The 20,405-nt window shown below is 57.6% G+C and overlaps 1 protein-coding gene across 1 annotated transcript in view; it reads right to left on the bottom strand.

The window, feature by feature from the left end:
• Positions 1 to 5,013: 5,013 nt before the first annotated feature.
• FAM53B (family with sequence similarity 53 member B) overlaps positions 5,014 to 20,405 on the bottom strand; it is an 88,007-nt gene continuing 72,615 nt past the window's right edge. The window contains exon 4 of the mRNA XM_009245893.4: positions 5,014 to 9,293. Within this exon, the coding sequence (XP_009244168.2) occupies positions 8,931 to 9,293 (363 nt within the window). The 3' untranslated portion in view covers positions 5,014 to 8,930. The remainder of the gene's footprint in view (positions 9,294 to 20,405) is intronic.

The raw sequence follows: 20,405 nt of genomic DNA on the forward strand, positions 1-20,405 counted from the left end.
TGGGTGATGCCGGGCTGTGGGTGATGCCGGGCTGTGCGTGAGGCCGGGCTGTGGGTGAGGCCGGGCTGTGGGTGATGCCGGGCTGTGCGTCAGGACGGGCTGTGGCTGATGCCGGGCTGTGGCTGATGCCGGGCTGTGCGTGAGGCCGGGCTGTGGGTGATGCCGGGCTGTGCGTGAGGCCGGGCTGTGGGTGAGGCCGGGCTGTGCGTGATGCCGGGCTGTGCGTGGTGCGGGGCTGTGGGTGATGCCGGGTTTGTGCGTGATGCCGCGTTTGTGCGTGATGCCGGGCTGCGGGTGAGGCCGGGCTGTGGGTGAGGCTGGGTTTGTGTGTGATGCCGGGTTTGTGGGTGATGCCGGGTTTGTGGGTGATGCCGGGTTTGTGGGTGATGCCGGGCTGTGCGTGAGGCCGGGCTGTGCGTGAGGCCGGGCTGTGGGTGAGGCCGGGCTGTGGGTGAGGCCGGGCTGTGCGTGATGCAGGGCTGTGCGTGATGCCGGGCTGTGCGTGATGCGGGGCTGTGGGTGATGCCAGGTTTGTGCGTGATGCCGGGTTTGTGGGTGATGCCGGGCTGTGCGTGATGCGGGGCTGTGGGTGATGCCAGGTTTGTGTGTGATGCCGGGTTTGTGGGTGATGCCGGGCTGTGCGTGATGCGGGGCTGTGCGTGATGCGGGGCTGTGCGTGATGCAGGGCTGTGCATGAGGCCGGGCTGTGGGTGATGCCGGGCTGTGGGTGATGCCGGGTTTGTGGGTGATGCCAGGCTGTGCGTGATGCCGGGCTGTGGGTGAGGCCGGGCTGTGGGTGATGCCGGGTTTGTGGGTGATGCCGGGCTGTGGGTGATGCCGGGCTGTGGGTGATGCCGGGCTGTGCGTGATGCGGGGCTGTGGGTGATGCCGGGCTGTGGGTGATGCCGGGCTGTGCGTGAGGCCGGGCTGTGGGTGAGGCCGGGCTGTGCGTGGTGCGGGGCTGTGGGTGATGCCGGGTTTGTGCGTGATGCCGGGTTTGTGCGTGATGCCGCGTTTGTGCGTGATGCCGGGCTGCGGGTGAGGCTGGGTTTGTGTGTGATGCCGGGTTTGTGGGTAATGCCGGGCTGTGCGTGATGCCGGGCTGTGCGTGATGCGGGGCTGTGCGTGAGGCCGGGCTGTGGGCGAGGCCGGGCTGTGCGTGATGCAGGGCTGTGGGTGATGCCAGGTTTGTGCGTGATGCCGGGCTGTGGGTGATGCCGGGTTTGTGGGTGATGCCGGGTTGCGGGTGATGCCGAGCTGTGGGTGATGCCGGGTTTGTGGGTGATGCCGGGTTGCGAGTGATGCCGGGCTGCGAGTGATGCCGGGCTATGCGTGATGCCGGGCTTGTCTGTGGGTCTTTAGTTTTTTCTCCTTTCTTTTGTGTTTAATGGGGAAGCTTCCAGCCAAGACAGCGACCCCTCTGGGGGAAGGAGTTCAAGCTGAGACCACCTCCTTTTTTTTTTTTTTTTTTTTTTTGAGATGGAGTCTCACTCTGTTGCCCAGGCTGGAGTGCAGTGGCCGATCTTGGCTCACTGCAAACTCCGCCTCCCGGGTTCACGCCATTCTCCTGCCTCAGCCTCCCGAGTAGCTGGGACTACAGGCGCCCGCCACCATGCCCAGCTAATTTTTTGTATTTTTAGTAGAGGGGTTTCACTGTGTAAGCCAGGATGGTCTCGATCTCCTGACCTCATGATCCGCCTGCCTCAGCCTCCCAAAGTGCTGGGATTACAGGCGTGAGCCACCGCGCCCGGCCAAGACCTCTTCTTTCAAGTTGCTGCCCAGGAGTGGGGTGCCCAGAGGGACAGCGCCTGGAGGTACAGACCCCTGCTTTGTTGGGGCGGGAGCATGCCGCCCTCTGAGCCGCGGTGGGCTCAGTGAAGTGGGCATTGTCATCCTTCCCACTGCACAGGTCTAGAATCTGGGGTGCGGTGAGCTAGTGGCTTGCTGAGGGCCAACAGTTAGTGGGGGTGGAGCTGCGACTTGCAGGAAGGTCCAGCCCTGCCTCCCAGGCCCTTTCTAGCCCCTTGCGCCTCCGTGCTGCTTCCCACCCTTGCCTGGAATCCTCCCGTGGGGGACACGTGGTGGCCCCTGTGGCTGACTTTCCGGCTGAGCCGGGGCACCAGTGTCCTCGCTCTAGAGATGAGCTCTTCTGAGGGGTGAGGTCCAGCCACACCTGTGGTGGGGTGGTGTACCCCTGAGCCTGTTACCCCGTCTATAAAACAGGGGGATTCACTTCTTTAACAGGCACTTCCCGGCCCTGCAGGGCGCCCTGTCCCTGGCTGGAGCTGATGAGCCGTGCGTGATGCTTGCCTGGGGGTCGGTGTTGCCTAGAAGTGAGGAATGACCTCCTTCACCCCTAGCTCCTTCCGGCAGCCTGGCCACTTCCAGCATGTGGAGGGGGCCCGGGCCCTGGCAAGACGGTGTGGAACCGCCGGCCGCATGCGGGGCTGGAGTTCGGGGCTGGCAATGGGCTAAGGCCCTGTGTTCAACACATGCCATGGAACTGTCATGAAAAAAAGACTCTCAACACCCAGGACCACAGGTCCGGGGCGCTTCCAGGGGTCTTTCCCACCAAGGCCCGGAGTGAGCAGCAGCCTGGGCCCAGCCACATCTCCCAGGCTCGGGAGCTGCCAGGCCAGGCAAACGTGAGGGGTAGCGGGGGGGGGGGGGGGGGGGTGGAGGGGAGGGCAGGGGGAGCAGGCCTCTCGGGCCTCACCCATCCTTGCACCTTCCAGCTCTAGGGCCCACACAGTACCAAGCCCTGTGCTCAATGTACCACTTATGAAAACTCAATTCAAACTGGCTTAGTCCAACAAGATATTTGGTGGTCTCACATGACTTAAAAGTCCAGGCCTAGCTGGGTCTGGGATCCCAGTCGCTGTCACGGGAACCCCATCTCTTCCCATTGCAGCTACTTGGCAGGTGGCGGGATGTGCCCCAGCCACCGACTTCCCCTGCCTGCTCAGCAACCCCAGGGCCTGCAGAAAAGGCCCACGAGACTCAGACTGGCAAAGAGACTAGGCGGACCAGGAACAGGGGCGCAGTCTCCGTCCCACCCAAACCCTAACCAGACAGAAGACGGCACGTTGTGTCAGACGGAGGACGGACGCCAGCGAGTGTCCATGCCCTCATTGCTGACGAGGCTGGGAACTGGGCCAAGTGAGGCAGAGGCCTCCACGTCAGATGTGAGCGCCACTGGCCCAGGTGACTGCAGTTCTTCCCTCCTTCCATTCAGCTTGAGCCGTCTGGGGGATCGGAAAGGCTGAGGCCTGACCTGGTGCCGCTGTCCTGGGTGGGCCTGTCCTGCTGGGTGGTTCCTGCGCCTCTCGGGGAGGTTGGCCGGCAGCTGGCAGGTGGAAAGCCTCCTATGTTCACCTCAGGGCAGAGGTGGGGCCACAGGGCGGGACGGGCGAGTGTGGCGCACCTCTGGGGTGGGTGCTCTTGGGTCTGCCTCCCGTCCCAGAGTGCGTGTCAACAGTTCCAGCTGCCCCTCTCAGAACTGTCCTGGTTTAGGAGGTAAACCACGGGGCAGCCTACATTCTACATGGTTTTTTTAACATTATAAAAGCAGCATGTGTTATTACAGGAAATTTAACAGAGAAGTATATAAAAAGAAACCAGAAGTCACCCGGGAGTCTGAGCACTGTGCTCTCTGGGGCCTTTCCTTCCGGCCTTCTTCCTTCCAGCCCTTTCCCTGCACACTGGACAGAGTGATTCTCTCTCGTAAGCCCACAGGGTTATGATCGCTGTGCAGATGAGACTACACGCGTGTCCCATGTCAGAAGCATCTGTGCCTGGCCTGGGCACTGCACTGGGGGTAAGGCCTGGGGCCAGGCCCCACGTGGGGGCAGAATGGAGCTGCTACCCAGCCAGGGACCTCGTCTAGGGATTGGGGGCGGCAAGGGGTTGGTAAGGGCCAGAGGTAATTCCAGGGCCACTCTGTGCCCTACCCTCAGGTGGGGCACAAGGGTGGGGGCACAGCGCTTGGTAGAAGCCCCCCGCCAGCCCCTGGCCCACCAGTCATCTGTCAGATACGGAGGCAGGGGTAAGGGTGCGCTGGGGAAGTCAATGCATCCAGCCTCCCATCAGTGAGTCCCTGGGCCTTGGGTAAGGCAGGGCTGCAGGGACGGCAGTGAGGACAAGGGGCTCACCTCCCCCTAGCAGCCCCACTTCACGTGTTTCTTGAATTCAGTGTTCATAGACTAAAAAAAAAAATCTTGCTAAAAGCAAAAACAAACCAAAAGAAAAGTGGGGGCTACACAGCCTCATCCCCAGAGGGGCTGCTCTGGCACTAACAAGCATTCTAGGCCAGACTTCCATGGGCAGATCGTGTGGGCAAGTGTTGAGTTATGGAAATCAAGCAAACCTCTCCACGCCTGTCCTCCAGGCCGCAAACACCCCCTTCTCCTGAGTCCGGGTAAGCAGACGGCCATGCATGGAGACGGTGGGCCATGCTGGGCTTCGTGCTTCTGGGGCCCCCGCAACTCACGCAGCAGAAGTCTGCACTGTGCTGCCTGCAGTGGGGGCAGAAACCCGGAGCTGGTGAGCCTGTCTGTGCCACCTCAGCTACCCTGGTGGGTGGGTGGTGGTGGCCATCCCAGGCCCCTCAGGGCTGCAGGCCAGGCTAGGCCCATCTCTGCACACTGCTGTGCGGCCTCACCTCCCAGCGCTGTCAAAGGCTGAGCTGATGTGCTCAGAAGGGCAGACTCCTCCATGGCTTCTAACTCAAGTGACACAAGGAGTGTCTCCCCGCTGCTGTCCTGGGGCTCCTGGCCCTAGAAGGGCTCCCCATGATGCAGCTGTGGCCATGGGCAGCCTTCCCCCGTCCCCCGTCCCCTCCATAGCTCTATGATGTCTGCTAGCCCCATTTTATCGATTCAGACCCCGAGGCTTGGAGGGGACAGAAGGGTCCAGTCTAGGTCTCTCTGAGCCCAGAACTAATGCTCCTGTGCGCAGGGGGGGACCTGCTAGTTCACCACACCCAACAGAAACCACACAGCTGGCACCAGGCACTTGGGTATTGAACCAGGAAGCTTTATTTACACAGTAAAAGTAACAAGCAAATTCCTGAGAGACTAGAGCGGCTGGAGTGCAAGCCACAGCCTGTGCGGGGAGGCCAGGCTGCAGGGGCGGGCAGACCCTGGGCCCCGGGTCTACGCTTTCTGGTCGCCACACTTCCTGAAGCTCTGCAACACCCACAACGTCCAGCTCAGGGAAGCCCCTGCAGCCCCAGAAACAGTCTATGTGCTATCTGTCGCCCCAGCCCCCAGGACAGCTTCCCCACGCACTGAAAACACAAATCATTTGCCAAAAAGACTATGCTAGAAGGTCAGACTATCCTATCTAGGCTACAAGATCTCCACTTCGGTCTGCCACTTAAAAAAAAAATCTTTCTCTTCTTTTCTCTTTAAAGAGGCATGACAGAGGGGTTTGACCAACAGCGTGGACATGGCAAGGTGCGGCATCATTGCCAGTGTGGGGCCAGAGGGTGCCCGAGCCCCGGTGCGCGGCCAGCCTGCTGCATCCCTGCCGGCTGACGTCTGGAGTGACCATCATTCCAGTGACCACCCCCATAGCCACAGACGGCACGTCAGTGGAAACGGGGGTGCAGCAGGCATGACACCAAGGCTGAGCCCGCAGCAGAGGGCCTGGGGTTCCGCAGCTAGGGAAGCTTGCTCAGACAGGCAGCACACCCAAGGCATGGCCACTCACACCCCCGCACCAGGAGACCCATTTGGAAGTTAGTTAGGGTTTGTTTTCTTTTTAATGTGGACTTCCCCTTTATTTAAATTTTCTTTCAGTGTACAAATTCACAAAACTGGCTACAAAAATTTGGTTGAAAAGTAAGGCTTTCTGAGAATGAAAATCTGTACGTCTGGTCAGAACAAGCTCCCCAGGGCCCAGGTGCACGTCTGCCCGTGCAACTCCGGCCTCCACTGCGAGTAAGGCAAGAGGGTATGGCAACGAAAATGGCGAGGCTGCGGCCCCAGCCCCTGGGCCCCACAGGTGGACGGCAGCCCCTGGCAGTTTGGTGGCTTTGGAATGAGTGGGGTGCATGTGGTGCTAAGCCCCCCCTCCCCCCGGCTTTCCTGCAGGCTTAGCCCACTCTTCAGGGCCCCATGAGCAGGCCCTGGCACGGCTTGCTTCTGGCTCTGCCCTTCCTCAGTCTCCCCTCAGAGGCAGGGTTCGTGGGCAAGGCTGTGGCAACAGTGAGGCTCCTGCCGCTGCCCCCACCTGGGGCCATCATGCTGGTGGGGGTGAGCTGTCTGCCTGCTGCCCATGGGGACACCAATGTGGGGAGCACCTCCTAGGTGAACCTCCCTCCCAGAGGACTGAGATCAGAGGTCCTGGGGCGAGCAGGGTGGCGGCTTGGATGATAGGGTGGCACCTTATAGATAGGGTCTACTCTCTCCAGTCAAAAGACAAACAGGAAACCAGCTGAAGGCCATTTCTTTCTCTAAGCAGAAGGGATAGCCACCGTTTTCTCCCGTGACTGCTGCGTGGTGAGCTTGGGCTAGGAGCTGTGGTGAGCACAGGACAGGCAGGCGGGGGTCTGAGGAGGCTGGGTCATTTCTGCCTAAGCGCCCTGGGGCTGGGCTTGCTGGTCGATGGGACCAGCTTGCGGGGAGGTGGCTGTGACTCAGCCAGCTCCACAGCTTGTCCCTTCCTGCCACCAGGCCTGAATGGGAAGGTGGCAGGCAGGGTTTGAGGGCAGGTCACCCACACCCCAGTCCCACGACATATACCTGTCACCATGTGCCCCCCGTCCCAGCCCTAAGCAAAGGTAGCTGGGGGCTGCTGCATGCCTCAGCCTTGGCTGGCACCGTTCGCCTCCCTCACTGCCTCTGCCTTCCACGGGAAGGCCTGCTTTAGAGGCTGTGTGCCCTTGGTGGCCACACTGGGCATGTGGTGCCAGGACCCCCCATGCCCAATGGTACTCTGGGGGCAAGACATGGCCATGTGCTCTCCACATTCACCCAACAACTGCCCTGGCCGCCTCCACATTTGCTCTAAGAAGACATGGTCTCCACGACCCCCAGGCAGGGACAGGCTAAGATGTCTCTGTCTGCTCAGAGCCACCAGCTCTTGGGTTTGGGTCTGGGATCACAAGTAGATGTGCCTCCGGCAGGAGCTACAGCAACCAGAGGCGAGCTGGTTCCCCGGCTCTGGGACCTGCCCAGTGCCCGGCATACCCCATGTGTCAGCCACCCTAAGCTGGCAACACCGTCTCTCAGGGCCGTGGGGCTGGGGGCTTTCTGCCAGCTTCTTACAGCTGATTTTTAAGAAGTGCCACCCACATATTGGGAACTTGAACCACCATCCTTTTGATGTAGTAAAAAAATAAGCTTTAAACAACGTTTCCCAAAAAGCATCTTTCTTGAGGAGAAAGAAGGTGAGAAGCATCTGGACTCGACCTGCAGAAGCGAGGCGTTCACTCGTCCATGAAGACGAGCAAAAGCAAAGTGACTACAAAAGTGCTTTGAACGCGCGTGTAAGCCAATGCAAGGGAGCGCACCAGTTATTTTTAGCCTTATGGGAAAATGAGCCACTTGCTCCTAAGCCAGCCCAATTGCTATTGTCTGCAGAAGACGCCAAATTCGCTAAAAGCCAGATTCCCATAGAGCAGAGCCCATGTGGTGGTGTCTGCAAGGCGGCTGGAGAGGAGCTACAAACCCGGAGAGGAGAGCAAACCCTCAGGGGGCTAGGCTCCTCGGATGCCCCGGGGTGAGGAGCCAGGGCGGGGGAGGGGCAGGGAGTATGAATCCAGCTTTGTGCCGGTGGCTGGGCCTCACGACACGGATGTAGCCCTCAGGACTGGGCTCCCCTTAAGCTGACAAGGGCGTGGGCTTGTCTTGGGGTGGGTGGTGTGCCCTGGTTACAGCCAGCAGTCCTCAAGGACAAATGGGAGGTGCTTGGAATCCTGCAGGGGCCCCTGCAGAGTGGCCAGCGGATGCCCTTCACCCCTGAGTGTGCACAGGGCCCGCATGTGTCCACCTGCTCGCAGCTCCTGTCTCCTGAGGCCGTTTTTAAGAGGCTGCCCTAGTATCGTGCCATCCCTATACTCACCGCAACCAACCACGCTTATCGCTCAGTGACCAGTCAGCCACGGAGAAGGGCTGCCATCTGCTAACCCTGCCCCAACGGTGGCAGAGCCACGGGGTCAGGCTCTCCATGCTGTAGGAGAGGCAAGAGAGTCTGTCTTTTCAGCCAACAGATCCACCAAATTTCTACCCAACACGGGAGGCCCTAACAAGCACCCCTCCAAATTGTTCCTTGGGCCCGAGACTCTGGACATGGGCTTACCCTCCGGAGGGCCAGTCCAGCACCCCAGGGATTCTGTCTCTCACATTGGAATTAAGGCCAAATGGTTCTGGTGTTACACAAGGAAGCATCTCCCGAACCTTCCCAAGCCTGAAGCAGGGAGACCTGGGAGAGAAGGCACGGAGTAAAACAGTGAAAGAAGCTGCGGGGCCGACTCCCCAAAAGTGAACCTGAGTGAGGCCAAGAAGGGCCCTGACATAGCAGATGGCCCCTGGCCCCCACCCCAGGCCCTCCCTGACAGCCCCCACCAGGGGGATACAGAGCGCTGCCCAGCTCTGCTGTGGACAACAGAGACTGCCCAACATCCCACAGGGAAAGAGGCAGAAAAGACACAAACTTCAAAGCTGTCCTCTGGGCTGCAGTAGTTCTGTGGACCTGGTGGCTGCCACGCTCGGTGAGCCAGTGAGAGGCTGACACACCCGCTGTGTGACACGGCCAGGCCAGGCTCTCCCCCAGGCAGTAGGTGGGCTCCCTCTCTGGGACCCGACACCACTCAGAAAGCTTTCATCAGGCCCACGAGTTGGGCTCCCCTTCAAGGGCCCACCTAGTGCCCAGAGGGGGGGCTGTCGATGCCAGCGCACCCCAACCCTGCCTGGGCCCACACCCCCTCAGTTCTTCTCTATCTGCTCAATGTCCAACTCGCCGTCCAGGGAGCAGAGGCTGTTCCCAGGGGCCCCGCGGTCCCGCCAGGCTGCGGCCGGCTCCGCTCTCCTGCCACAATCCTCGTCCAGGGTGCAGCTGTCTGACTCCTCACAGGACAGGTCCTCCTGGCAGGCGAGGTGGTCGTCGAAGGAAGGGGGAAGAGGCTCAGGGACCGGGGTCCCAGCGGGGGTCCTGCCCCCTGGGCCGGAGGCTGACAGCAGGGCAGTCCAGGCCCTGGTGTTGCTCACGTGGCGGGCGAAGGGGCTCTGGGGACCGCAGTCCTCTGTCCCTGCGCTCAGGCAGCTGAGGCTGCTGAAGGTCTGACAGTTCTGTGGAGGGGCAGACACACAGGTTACTAAGGGTTACTCCCCTCCCACAGCCCCAGGATTGCACACCCCACAAAGCGACTAGACCACCAGGCTGTGGCAAGACCAATCAAGTCCCGGGTTCCTCCCATCCAGGCAAGGACAGGGGCCATGAGCAACGTACTCATGAAGATGCACCTCCAGCCAATGAGCGCTCTGTGCTCATAAAGACACGCACAATTCCACTATTCACCTACTAACTCGGCAAAGCACACAAATTTGATGCAGACCCAGTTCTGGGGGGCTGCGGTGAAACAGGAACGCTCCTAACACTTCGTCCACAGCCTTTCTGAAGCGCAACCTGGGGAAAATATATCCAATTCCCTGATCAGGTAATTTCACTACTTGGATTTTTATCTCAAGAAAACATTCTAAGATGTGTGTAAAAACTCGGCAACATACTGTTAAATGGAAAAGAAGAGAGTAACCCAAACGCCCTACAATGGTGGTGAAATCAATGTTTTTCAAGCAGGGACCTCTATGCAAACATAACTGACGCGCCGCGATACTTCCCTTGAGAAGGGATCTGACTTGGAGGAAACCCAGGCTGTAACTGCCCCACACAGGGCGACACGATGCCCGCTCTACCCACTCTCCACAACCAGAGCGGGAGCCGCAGGCTAGAAGGGGCCGAGCTGAAGTCCTGAGCCTGGTGTGTAATAGAGCTATGCAGGGAGCTGGGGAAACATGAGTTCTCTGCCTCACCTGGAGACACCGAGTCTCCAGAAGGGAGTGGTCCTGTGCCCTCCACAGGTGCTGGGGACTGGGAGGTCTGATCTGCTGAGGAGAGGCCAGGCTCCAGGTTCTGGTGCTCATCAGCTGGGGGCCTCATCTGGAAGAGGTGCACGATGCTCCCTGCCTGCCTTGCTTGGCCCTTTGAGGCCCCAGAGAGAGAGTAGGCTGCACAGAAGCTTCTCCGCTCACCAAGTGTGCTCCCTCTGTGTGGGGGCTGGCGTGGGGCAGGAGGCAGCCTTGGGCCTGCCCGAGCGGCAGGTAGAGCTTGAACAGGATTTCAAGGGTACGCAGGCCAGTTCTGCTTGGCATCAGCTGCCAGGGATGGGGGTAGGGCTGACACTGTGCACAAATGGGTGCAGTTCCACGCCTGCTCCCAGGGCAGAGCACAAAATCCAGCCTTCTCCTCAGAAGGATGCACACGCCACAGACAGGACAGAGGCCGAGACAGTGAGGGGCACTCCCGGCGCAGTCCTGGATATCCCCAACAGGACTGCAGCAACGAGGTCGCATACCAGAGGGGAGCGAGGGAAGAGCTGCACACACAGGGCAAGGAGGAATTCCAGCCTTTAGTTTCTTCCCAGCAGATGGGTGGGGACTGGGGGAGCAAAGCAGGGCCTTGGAGCACCCGCTGCCTCCCTTGCCGCACGCCTGCCGACGCCAAGACCACAGACCTGTCCCGAGGGCCTGATTCTTTCAAAGGCTGCAGTGTTTGTGTGTCTCTTTGAAATACAGGTGATCGCTGGCTGTCACAGCCAACAAGCTGTTGAACCAGCCTCAGTGAACGGGAAATAAAAGGCGCTCTCTCTGGAGGAAGGTATATGTGCCTGCCATGGGCACGCTCATTGTTCCTGAACACTCCGTGGAGGAGGCCGTTCTGATGGGTTTGCTTTTTTTGGAATCTTTTGATTAACTGAGAAAGGTGAAGCCTGAGGTGTTGGGGGGAGCTCTGCACGGGGACTCAGGAGAGGGGCAGGGGCACCCATTAGACTGGAGATGCTGGCCCATCCCTGCAGCTGGCCCCCCAAGGAGCCACAGGTCCACCCTCTGGGCCATGGTGGGATTCGATGCAGCCCAGTGTGTGCACACAGCACACTCCCCCCACCACGGCAGAGAGCTGGAGACGGCGACCCCTGCACAACAGCCCCAGGATCCTCGCCTGCTCCCGGCCAGGCCTGGACGATGGATCAGCACCCAGGATCCTCGCCTGCCCCTGGCCAGGCCTGGGTGATGGACCAGCAGCTCCCGAAGCGAACCTGCCGCTTGTGAGTTGGAGGCCCCGGTGCTTTCGAGGGGAGGGTCTCTGAGGCTCCTCCTGCTTCTCAGCCACCCTCTTGACCGGCCTAGACCTGAGCCAGGACACAAGGAGAACTGAGTAGCGGGCACAAAACAGGGGCAAGACGGCCCAGCCTGGGTGGCCTCAGCCATGTGTCCCGGGCTGTGCTGAGCCAGGCTGCCCCGACAGAGGAGGCCTAGGGTGAGGCCAGGATGCGTCAGGGCCTGAGGTCCCCAGGGAGCCAGACCCACCTTCTCCTGATCCTGGCTGAGCGGCCTGTTTCTTGGCCTGTATAGAAGCCATGGTGTGTAAGAATAAATAATCATGTCCAGTCAAGGCCAGAGCAGCCCGCATGATGTGCTGTGAACAGGTTCTAGGTGGGTGACAGGGCACTGAGGCCAACTGCCTTGGGTGTCAGCCACATCTGTTGAGACGAGTGTGCCTGATGCCCGAACGCGTGCCAGCGTTTTCTGCGAGCTGTCATGTGAGGGGCCTGGGGCGTGGCCTGCTGCGAGTGTCTTCTGTGCTCTCTCACGTGAACGCAGCAGGAGCGCAGCCTGTGCACTCGGACAGAAGCCGCACAGCGCTTGTCTGTGCTCACCCTCTCGGTCCTGCTCGGAGCTTCCCACTGACCTCCTCTGGCATAAGGCGCAGATAGCGGGGGTGCCTAACTTATGGCCACCATGATTGTGTGCGTCTCGGCACTAACCATGGTGCTACGGTCGAAATTTGTGCCCCCCTACCCCGCCATTCCTATGTTGAAATCTAAGCCTCAGTGCAAAAGGTGGGGCCTCTGGGAGGTGATGAGGTCATGTAGGGGCCTTCACGGATGGGATGAGGGCCCATAACAGAGACTGGAGGGAGCGCAGGTGCCTCTCCAGCCAGGCAAGGATGTGAGAAAGTGCCAACTATGAAGAGCGGGCCCTCACAAGACCCCGATCCTGCTGGCACCTGGATCTTGGACTTCCCAGCTTCTAAGAAATACATTTCTGCGGTTTGTAAGTTCCCCAGTCTAAGGCATCTTTGTCACAGCAGCCCAAACAAAGTAAGACATTTTATGCATTAGCCATAGCCAGGCGCGGGCACTGGGGACCCATTAGCTGGACCTTTCACAGACGTGTGGCTTTGGCCTCACTGTGCCCTGGAAGGGGCTGAGGTCAGACAGGCAATACAGAGGCAGACTCCATCCACACGGGCATCACGGCGCCAGGCAACTCTTCCACCTCTGGGCTGCGGCCAGCCTGCCTGCCGAGTCAGGGTGTTCAGGGCCGTCTGGACTAATTGGGCCCTTTCTGCTGTGAAGCAGGGGGAGTGTACAAGGAAGGGCTGGTGAATCTCATCACAAGCAAACCCCAGAATGCCACCGAGTCTCCAGTATTCTTCAAATATACCTGCTCCTTGGCCACAAAGCCAGCGAAACCTTGAGAACTCCGTTGACTCAAAACAGCCATTTCAGCACAGTAAAAGCAAGCCAAGAACCACCCACTGTTTGCCCCAGCTGGTGGCGAGCCCCACCTGTCAGGAAAGGATGTGACTGCCACAATGGGGCGGTGTGTGTTCTGCCCAGAGCCCCATCCCTCATGAGCAACCCGCATGCAGACACCCAGGGTGTGCCACACCCAGGCCCTGCAGCTGCCCTGTGCCCTCCATGCCGCAGGGCAAGGTCCTGCCCCAGCGTCTCCTACCAGCTCTAGCTACCCCATGGAAGAACATTGCACAGGCAAGTTGGAAGCCTGCAGGCCTGTGTGCCCTCAAAAATGTCTGCAAAAAGACGCAAAATGGCTAAGTTCAAAGTGCTGCATGAACACATTATTCCAAGGTGAAACTGCTGCTCCAGGACCAACTGTCCCCCGCCCGTTGACTTCTGCTCTCTTGACATCCAGCCCCAGCCCTGGGCTGGGCCACCTACTCTTGGACAGGCCTGCCCAGGTAAAAAGCTCAGTGGAAACTGTCCATATGGCCTCAGGCTAGTGGCCAGGGACATGGATCAAGACCTACTCCTAGAGTCTGCAAAAGGCAGACCACAGCAGCCTGCTAGAGAGGCAACTTTGGGATGGAGGCCCTGCCTTTTCCATCAGACCCCCTAGACCTCAGCTCTAGCCACGAAAGAGGCCCTGGCCATTCGCGCTGGCCCCAGCCGGGGTTTCCTGCTCAGTCCGCCCCAGCCGGCCTCCCCAGGGCTTCCCAGCTAGGAGCAATGACCCCTCTTCTGCAGGGCTGTTCTGTGCAGATATTTATTCCCATACTTTCTCCTGAGTCCACGGGGATACAGACAAAGGTGGCCTGGTCCTTGCCTTCTAGGTACAAGCTGAAATCCAGACCCACCTCAGGAAACTCATCGACTCAACATATCAGCTCTGTACTGCTGCCAGGCAGACCGCTACTCACTCCGTCCAGCCTCAACCCAACAAGCTCATTCCCTCTCCCAGGTGCTGCTGTTCCTGGGGCAGCAGGGTGAACACATAATAGAGACTCTACAAACATCTCCTGAGCTGAACTAAACCACATGTTTTATCAGTAGTGACCCAGAACCCACTCTGGGCTGTGAAGGGCAAGGCCTGGGGAGTGGAGGGGGAAACAGCCCCAGGATTTGTCTAGGGACTGTTATCCCTAGAACTCATGAGCTACAGCCCCACATGCAGGAGTGGGCATCCGGTGACAAAGACAAAGCTGGCTGGTCAGGTGGTATGTCTGGGAGCAGATAGTGACCACTCCCCTTTGTCCTGGTTGCCTCCTCCAAAGGAGGCCGGGGTACTCTCACCCCTTGGGCCCTGGCTCTCCACTGAACCTGGAGGGTTCCAGAGAGGAGAGTGGGAAACTAGATTCTGCAGTTGGAGGCCCTGAGCTCCTCCACTGACCAAGTGGCCTCACTTCCCATTTCCTCCCCTGGGAAGCAGAACTGCTGTCTGGCCAGGCTGCTTCACAGGGCCATTGCAAGGATCCTAAGAGGAAAGCCAGGCTGCTGGTGTCCCGCCTGGAGTCCCAAACTCACGGCAGTGCCCACTCTCCACTGCTGTGAGTGTTGGCTCTGACAGTTCATGGCTGCCCCTTCCGGAACTACTCTGGGCTGGGAGATCTAGGATAGGAAGGAGGTTACCCTTTCCCTTTGGGGTCACCCCCAGCCAATGACCGACAGGTGCAGGGACAGGAGCTGCCCCTCGTCTTGGGCGGGATCAAGTCCCATGTGCTAGTCACACTTCGCAGCTCCCAAAGCACCAGGCTGAGAAACGACTTCAGCTGAGCCCACCTCTTTGCTGGGCCTCTGCAGTACATGGGCTTCCCTCGCCTCCCTGAAGGTTCCCGCTGGGAGCATCCCTCTCTCTGTCACTGGCACAAGAATCCCCGGCTCAGGCCCTGCTTCTAGGGACCCAATCTAAAGCCACGGGTAAAAGCACCCTGGGTGTTAATGTAGTTATAGGTTATGCACCTGCTTCTTAGTACTACTATTCTTTCTAGAACAGGAATGTCAAGCCATGGTCAGAGACTGGCCACGGGGCCCTGTGGGGAGTCCAGTTCCTGGCCCCAGCCTGCCTGGCATGTGCTGGGGAGGGGTGGTTGCTGGGGACGCCTCTCCTCGGTTAGTCAGTGTCTTAAGTGTAGTGCCCACATGAGGCTTCCTCTGGGCCCCTGCCTGCGCCAAGCCCGTCTCCCGGAGGTGCTCAAGTGCCTCTCTTTTGGGCAAGCGATGACCACTTCCCTCCTGTGCCACTGCTCCTCATGGCGGGACCAGCTGCGTTTCCTCCTTTCCTTGCTCTCTCCCTCTTTTTAGTCCAGTTTTATGGTGCTCTGTGTTACAGGTCTTCATGGAGCTACCTCAAGTCCCTCTAAGAAAGGGCCATCAACAAGCCCAACTCACAAGTCACGAGCAGAGCTGGTCCCCAGCCTGGCCTGGCAGCTGCCCTGCTAAAAGCTGCAGGGGCCCCAGGCTCTGGCTGAATGGACGCACTTCCTCCCCAAACAGACGCTTGCATGAGACCAGAATTCTCCAAGTATCAAGAAAACACCAGGCTATGAGAATGGATGGCCAACAGCCTGGAAATTTTCTAAGTCCCATTTGTGCTGGAAGCTGGCACAGAAACAACCAAGACGGCAAGGCATGTGGTTTCCTAGGCTTTTTAAAAAACTATTTCAGAAAAGAAAAAAAGGCACAAGCATATTTTTGGCCCATCTTTAACCCATCTTTGGTAAATCTGGATTTTGCATGAAGGCTGTACTCTTTCTCACAGGAAGCTGCTGCCCCTGACCCTGGGGCCAGAGGGGTCAGGTGATGGCGCCTTCTTTTCCTCAGAGGTTGCAGGTGCTAGAGATGCCTCGAAGGCTGTGGGCATGGCCAACCTTTCCCTAGGGGCTGACTGCCCGGGCTCTGCAGGGCCCTTCCCCCTGGGCATCTGGTCTGCTGCTGCCCGGCCACCTCCTGTGTAGGCCAGGTCAGCTGCTCGCCCAGGGCCGTGTTGGTGCCCAGTCTTAAAAAGGGATAGCATCAGCCAAGTGGGGTGGCTCACACCTGTAATCCCACAACTTTGGGAGGCCAAGGCAGGTGGACTGCTTGAGCCCAGGAGTTTGAGATCAGCCTGGGCAACATGGCAAAACCCCACCTCTACCAAAAAAACTAAAAATTAGCCTGACATAGTGGCGCATGCCTGTGGTCCCCGCTACTCGGGAGGCTGAGGTGGGAGGATCACTGAAGCCCAGGTGGCAGAGGTTGCAGTGAGCCGAGATCGCACCACTGTACTCCAGCCTGGGCGACAGAGCAAGACCCTGTCTCTCCAAAAAAAGAAAAGTGGGGGACAGCATCATGCCCAGCCCATTTCTGTGAAATGCTTACCACCTTTGGACCCCAAAGAGGCAGCCCTTGAGTCTGGACGGCCTCCTTACCCTCAGGAATCAGGGCAACACTGGCAGCAAAACCCAGATGGGGAAGCCAGGTTGCCAGGGCCTGAAAATAGGGAAATCAAGCTGCCAGGAGCGGGAAGGTACTCCAGGGCCCTGGGAGCTCCACTGATTTGGCAATGGATACTCAAGGCTCTTCCCAGACCACAGGTTCTAGAAGCAAATGGCCCAGTGGGGGTGGTAAAAATATCTACAGGGTGGAAGGCTGGCCCTGGTCAGTTACTAGGGAAGTGCCCGCCTTCCTGTGACAGTTTCCTTAGCTCATTTCTGCAGAGGCCAACAAATGTGTACTGAGCGCCTGCCACATGCCAGCCAGATTGTGGTCACCCCGTTCCAGGAGCCAGTACAGCAGGGGACAGACTTCAGAGGCACTGTCTCAGGCTGATCAGACTCACAGGGCAGGCACCATTTTTCCTTTTCTGTGGACAAGGTATCTTGCCCCAAATCTGACATCCCCTCCAGATCTGGGAGGCCCAGGTGGTCCAGAGCCAGGTATGCTGTGTGGCGGCCAGTCCAGGACACCCTGAGTCACTTTGGGAAGGGTGGCACCAGCTTGGGGCTCTCTCCATGGTCTCCACACCCCCAGCCATCCCTTGGCCTTGCTGTCCCCGCTCTGGTGGCTCTCTTGGGGCCCCCATGCTGTGCATCCTGGGGGCACCCCTCCCACTGGATTCTTTACGCAGTGTGACCTTGCCTATGCTTACTCGAGGCCTAGGACCCAGCTGGGGACAAGGACCCTAAGGAAAATGACCTATGGCCTCCGGAGGCTGAAGGAATGGGGGAAGGAGGAGTTGATCTTGGGGACAGCCCATCCCCAGCCCAGACACCTAAAATCCCAGGCCTCTGAAGACAGACCCAGGGCCAGCAGGCCCAGCCTACTATCTCCCCTGCCAGACCCAAGGAAGGCAAGCGCGGGCTCCAGCAGGTCCCCTGTGGACTCCACTCATCCCGTGGGCTATCAGCAACAGAGTGTTCCTCATAACGGAGCCCTGGAAAGTCACTCCGTTGGCCTGGGGAGTTGTCAAGTTCACCAGAGTGGTACTCATCGGGCCAAACCCGCCAAGCAGGCCAGAGCCTGGCCACCACTCTTGGACTGGCCTTTCCCAAGGCCCCTCTTCCTCAGGCTCTGCTGCCTGGGCCCCTCCGCCCTTGCTGCTCCCACTCATGCTCTGGCTCCTTCTATAGCAAACCTCTTTCAGCCACATAAACCCTCTTTGCACCAGCCCTGGGTCAGCACCATCCTGACGGCCCCGCCCTGTCTCCCTCTTCACTGGCAGATTCCTTCTCTCCCACCAAAACCCACCTCTGCAGCAGCCACTCTGGAAGCAGGCCCAAGCTCCTGTGTGTACCCCATTTCCTGCCAAGCATGCAGGGAACCCTGACCCCACATGCCACGGCCTGGTTCACAGTGGGTGCATCGTGCAGCCTGGGGGCAGAGGGTAGGTGGGAAGGAAGGGCCCACCCCGGTCGGCCCTCCCAGCTGGGCCTCTGCACAGCTCTGGGGTCCTGAGGCCTACACCCCACAATGCTGTGGGTAAGAACAGACCTTGGAGGCCCAGAGCCACGCATGTCCTCTGAATGGTGGCCAACCCAGTGGCCCCTCTCCGAGGGCACCCCACAGGCCACACGGTGGCGACGTTTCTGCACCAGGCCCCAGATGGCAGATGGCCTGCCCGAACACAGAAGGTGTGGGAGCTGACGCCAAAGGGCCTCCCGGCGCTCTCACAATTGGAAAACAAACATTTTGTTTCTGTGGTGTACATTCCAGCCAGCACACACTCAGGACAGGACTTGTGAAACCACCTCGCTCACAGCTTGGCGTGAAGAGAATTCTTTGCCTAACAAAAGTCGAGGGACCTTTCCAAAGCACACAGGGTTCTGGCGGGGGGCTGAGGCTAACGTACTGCCTGCGCCCACAGACCTTGAACAGAGCCGACCAGCAGGGCGCACAGTTTCGGGGGTGGCTTCTGAGCAGGACTAGCGATGCAGAAGGTATATGTCCAAGGCTCTCAGAGGGGCTGGTGGGCACTCGTTCGCATTCAGCTGCCTGGGGCCACATCAGGGTGCTGAAGACAGGAATGCTGGGCACGGGGGCCTCTGGGCTCCACCCCAGCAGCTCACAGCTCTGTTCCAGATATCGTCTTCCATGGAGGGCACACTGGAGAAAGGGGAACCTTCTTGGAGAAGTGAGCAAATCACCAACTGGTTTAGCCACTCTTGCAGATGAGCAGACAGAGGCCGAGCGAGGAGAAGGGACGTGCCCCAGACTGCACAGCTGCGTGACGTGCAATCGCACCTCATCACTCTGGGCTGTGCTCAGGAAAGCGTGCGGTCCTCCAGCAGGACGGTGGGGTAGTATGGGCTGGAATCCCAGCTCGGGTGTGCCCCGAGGGAACGTGGCAAATCATTAAACTTCTGTGCCTCAGTTTCTCATGTGTACAAGGCTAATAAGAGCCTCAAAGCCTCAGAAGTGTTTGGAGGGATAAATAGAGACCACCAAGGATGCGATCCCCCCTTCCCACACCCCATCCCACAACTGTGCCTCTGGCTCTCTGTGGACACAGCAAAGCCACAGCAAAGGGGTCTGGGAGCTCTGCTTATATCCAACCGCTCTTGCTAACAACAATCTGCTCTCAAGAGCAAGAAGACACGCCAGCAACACAAACGATAAAATACCTAGGAATGAACTTATAAGAACTGGGAAAATTGATAGGAAAAAAACAAACAAAAAAAAACTTTAAAGAACAGAAAAGCAAGACTGAACAAACAGAAATAAATTCTGTGTCAGGGATAGGAAGACTCAACCTCAAAAAGGTGTAAATTCTCCCTAAATTAATTCATAAGTCTAATATGATCCCAATCTAAAATATCAACAGTACTCCCAATCTCCATGGTCTTAAGACAAACTAATTTCCAAGTTTTTAATGAAAAAATAAACAAGTGAGATTAGTCAGGAAAACTCTGTAAAGAACAGTGGGGAAGCTAACCCTCCTAGACTAGCCCATACCATAAAATATGCCAAAACACATTACTAAGCCTCCATAACTAAAACAGCATATTAGTATGAACGTACATGCATACCTACAGAGACCAATGAAACAGAACGTTCTGAAATAGACCCAGTTTAGTATATTATAAGGGTAGAATCTCAAAGCAGAGAAGAAAAGATGGCATTCTCAACAGATGGTACTGAAACAGACGGGCAGCTACATTAAAGAAAAGGCTGGCTCCATATTCACACCACATACAAGATAAACTCAACACAGACCAAACAGTGTAATATAACCCATCAAAGTACTAGAAGAAAACAGGAGACTTCCTTTATCATCTTGAGAGAAAAAAAAGCCTTTCTAAAACTCAAAATCCAGAGCCATAAAAGAAATAAGTAATAAATTTGATAAAAACATTTACATGTCAAAAAACACCAAAAGCACTGGTAGGAATGTAAGATGGTGCAGTCACTGTGGAGCAGTTTGGCAGCTTCTCAAAATGTTCAACACAGAGTTACCATCAGACCCAGCAATTCCATGTCTAAGAAATGAAAACATATGTCTACGTAGAAACTTGTACACAAACATTTACAACAGCGTTATTCAAAATATCCAAAAAGTAGAAACAGCCCAAATGTCTGTCAACTGCTGAATGGACACATAAAATGTGGTCTAGCTGTACAACAGAATATTATTTGGCCATAAAAAGAAAGGAGATACTGATACATGCTATGGTGTGGATGACCCTTGAAAGCATGATGCTAAGTGAAGGAAGCCAGACGCAAAAGGCCACATATTTCGTGGATCCATTGATATGAAATGTCCAGAATAGGGAAACCCACTGATACGGTTTGGCTGTGTCCCCACCCAAATCTCATCTTGAATTGTAGTTCCCATAATCCCCACGTTTTGTGGGAGGGACGCAGTGGAAGGTTACTGAATCATGGGGGCAGTTACCTTCATGCTACTCTCGTGATAGTGAGTGAGTTCTCACGAGATCTGATGGTTTTATAAGGGGCTTTGTTCAGCACTTCTCTCTCCTGCTGCCATGTGAAGAAGGATGTGTTTGCTTCCCCTTCTGCCATGATTTTAAGTTTCCTGAGGCTTCCCCGGCCATGCACAACTGTGAGTCAATTAAGCCTCTTTCCTTTAAAATTACCCAGTCTCAAGTATTTCCTTATGGCAACG

Source organism: Pongo abelii, chromosome 8 (assembly GCF_028885655.2).
Source record: "Pongo abelii isolate AG06213 chromosome 8, NHGRI_mPonAbe1-v2.0_pri, whole genome shotgun sequence".
NCBI lineage: Eukaryota > Metazoa > Chordata > Mammalia > Primates > Hominidae > Pongo > Pongo abelii.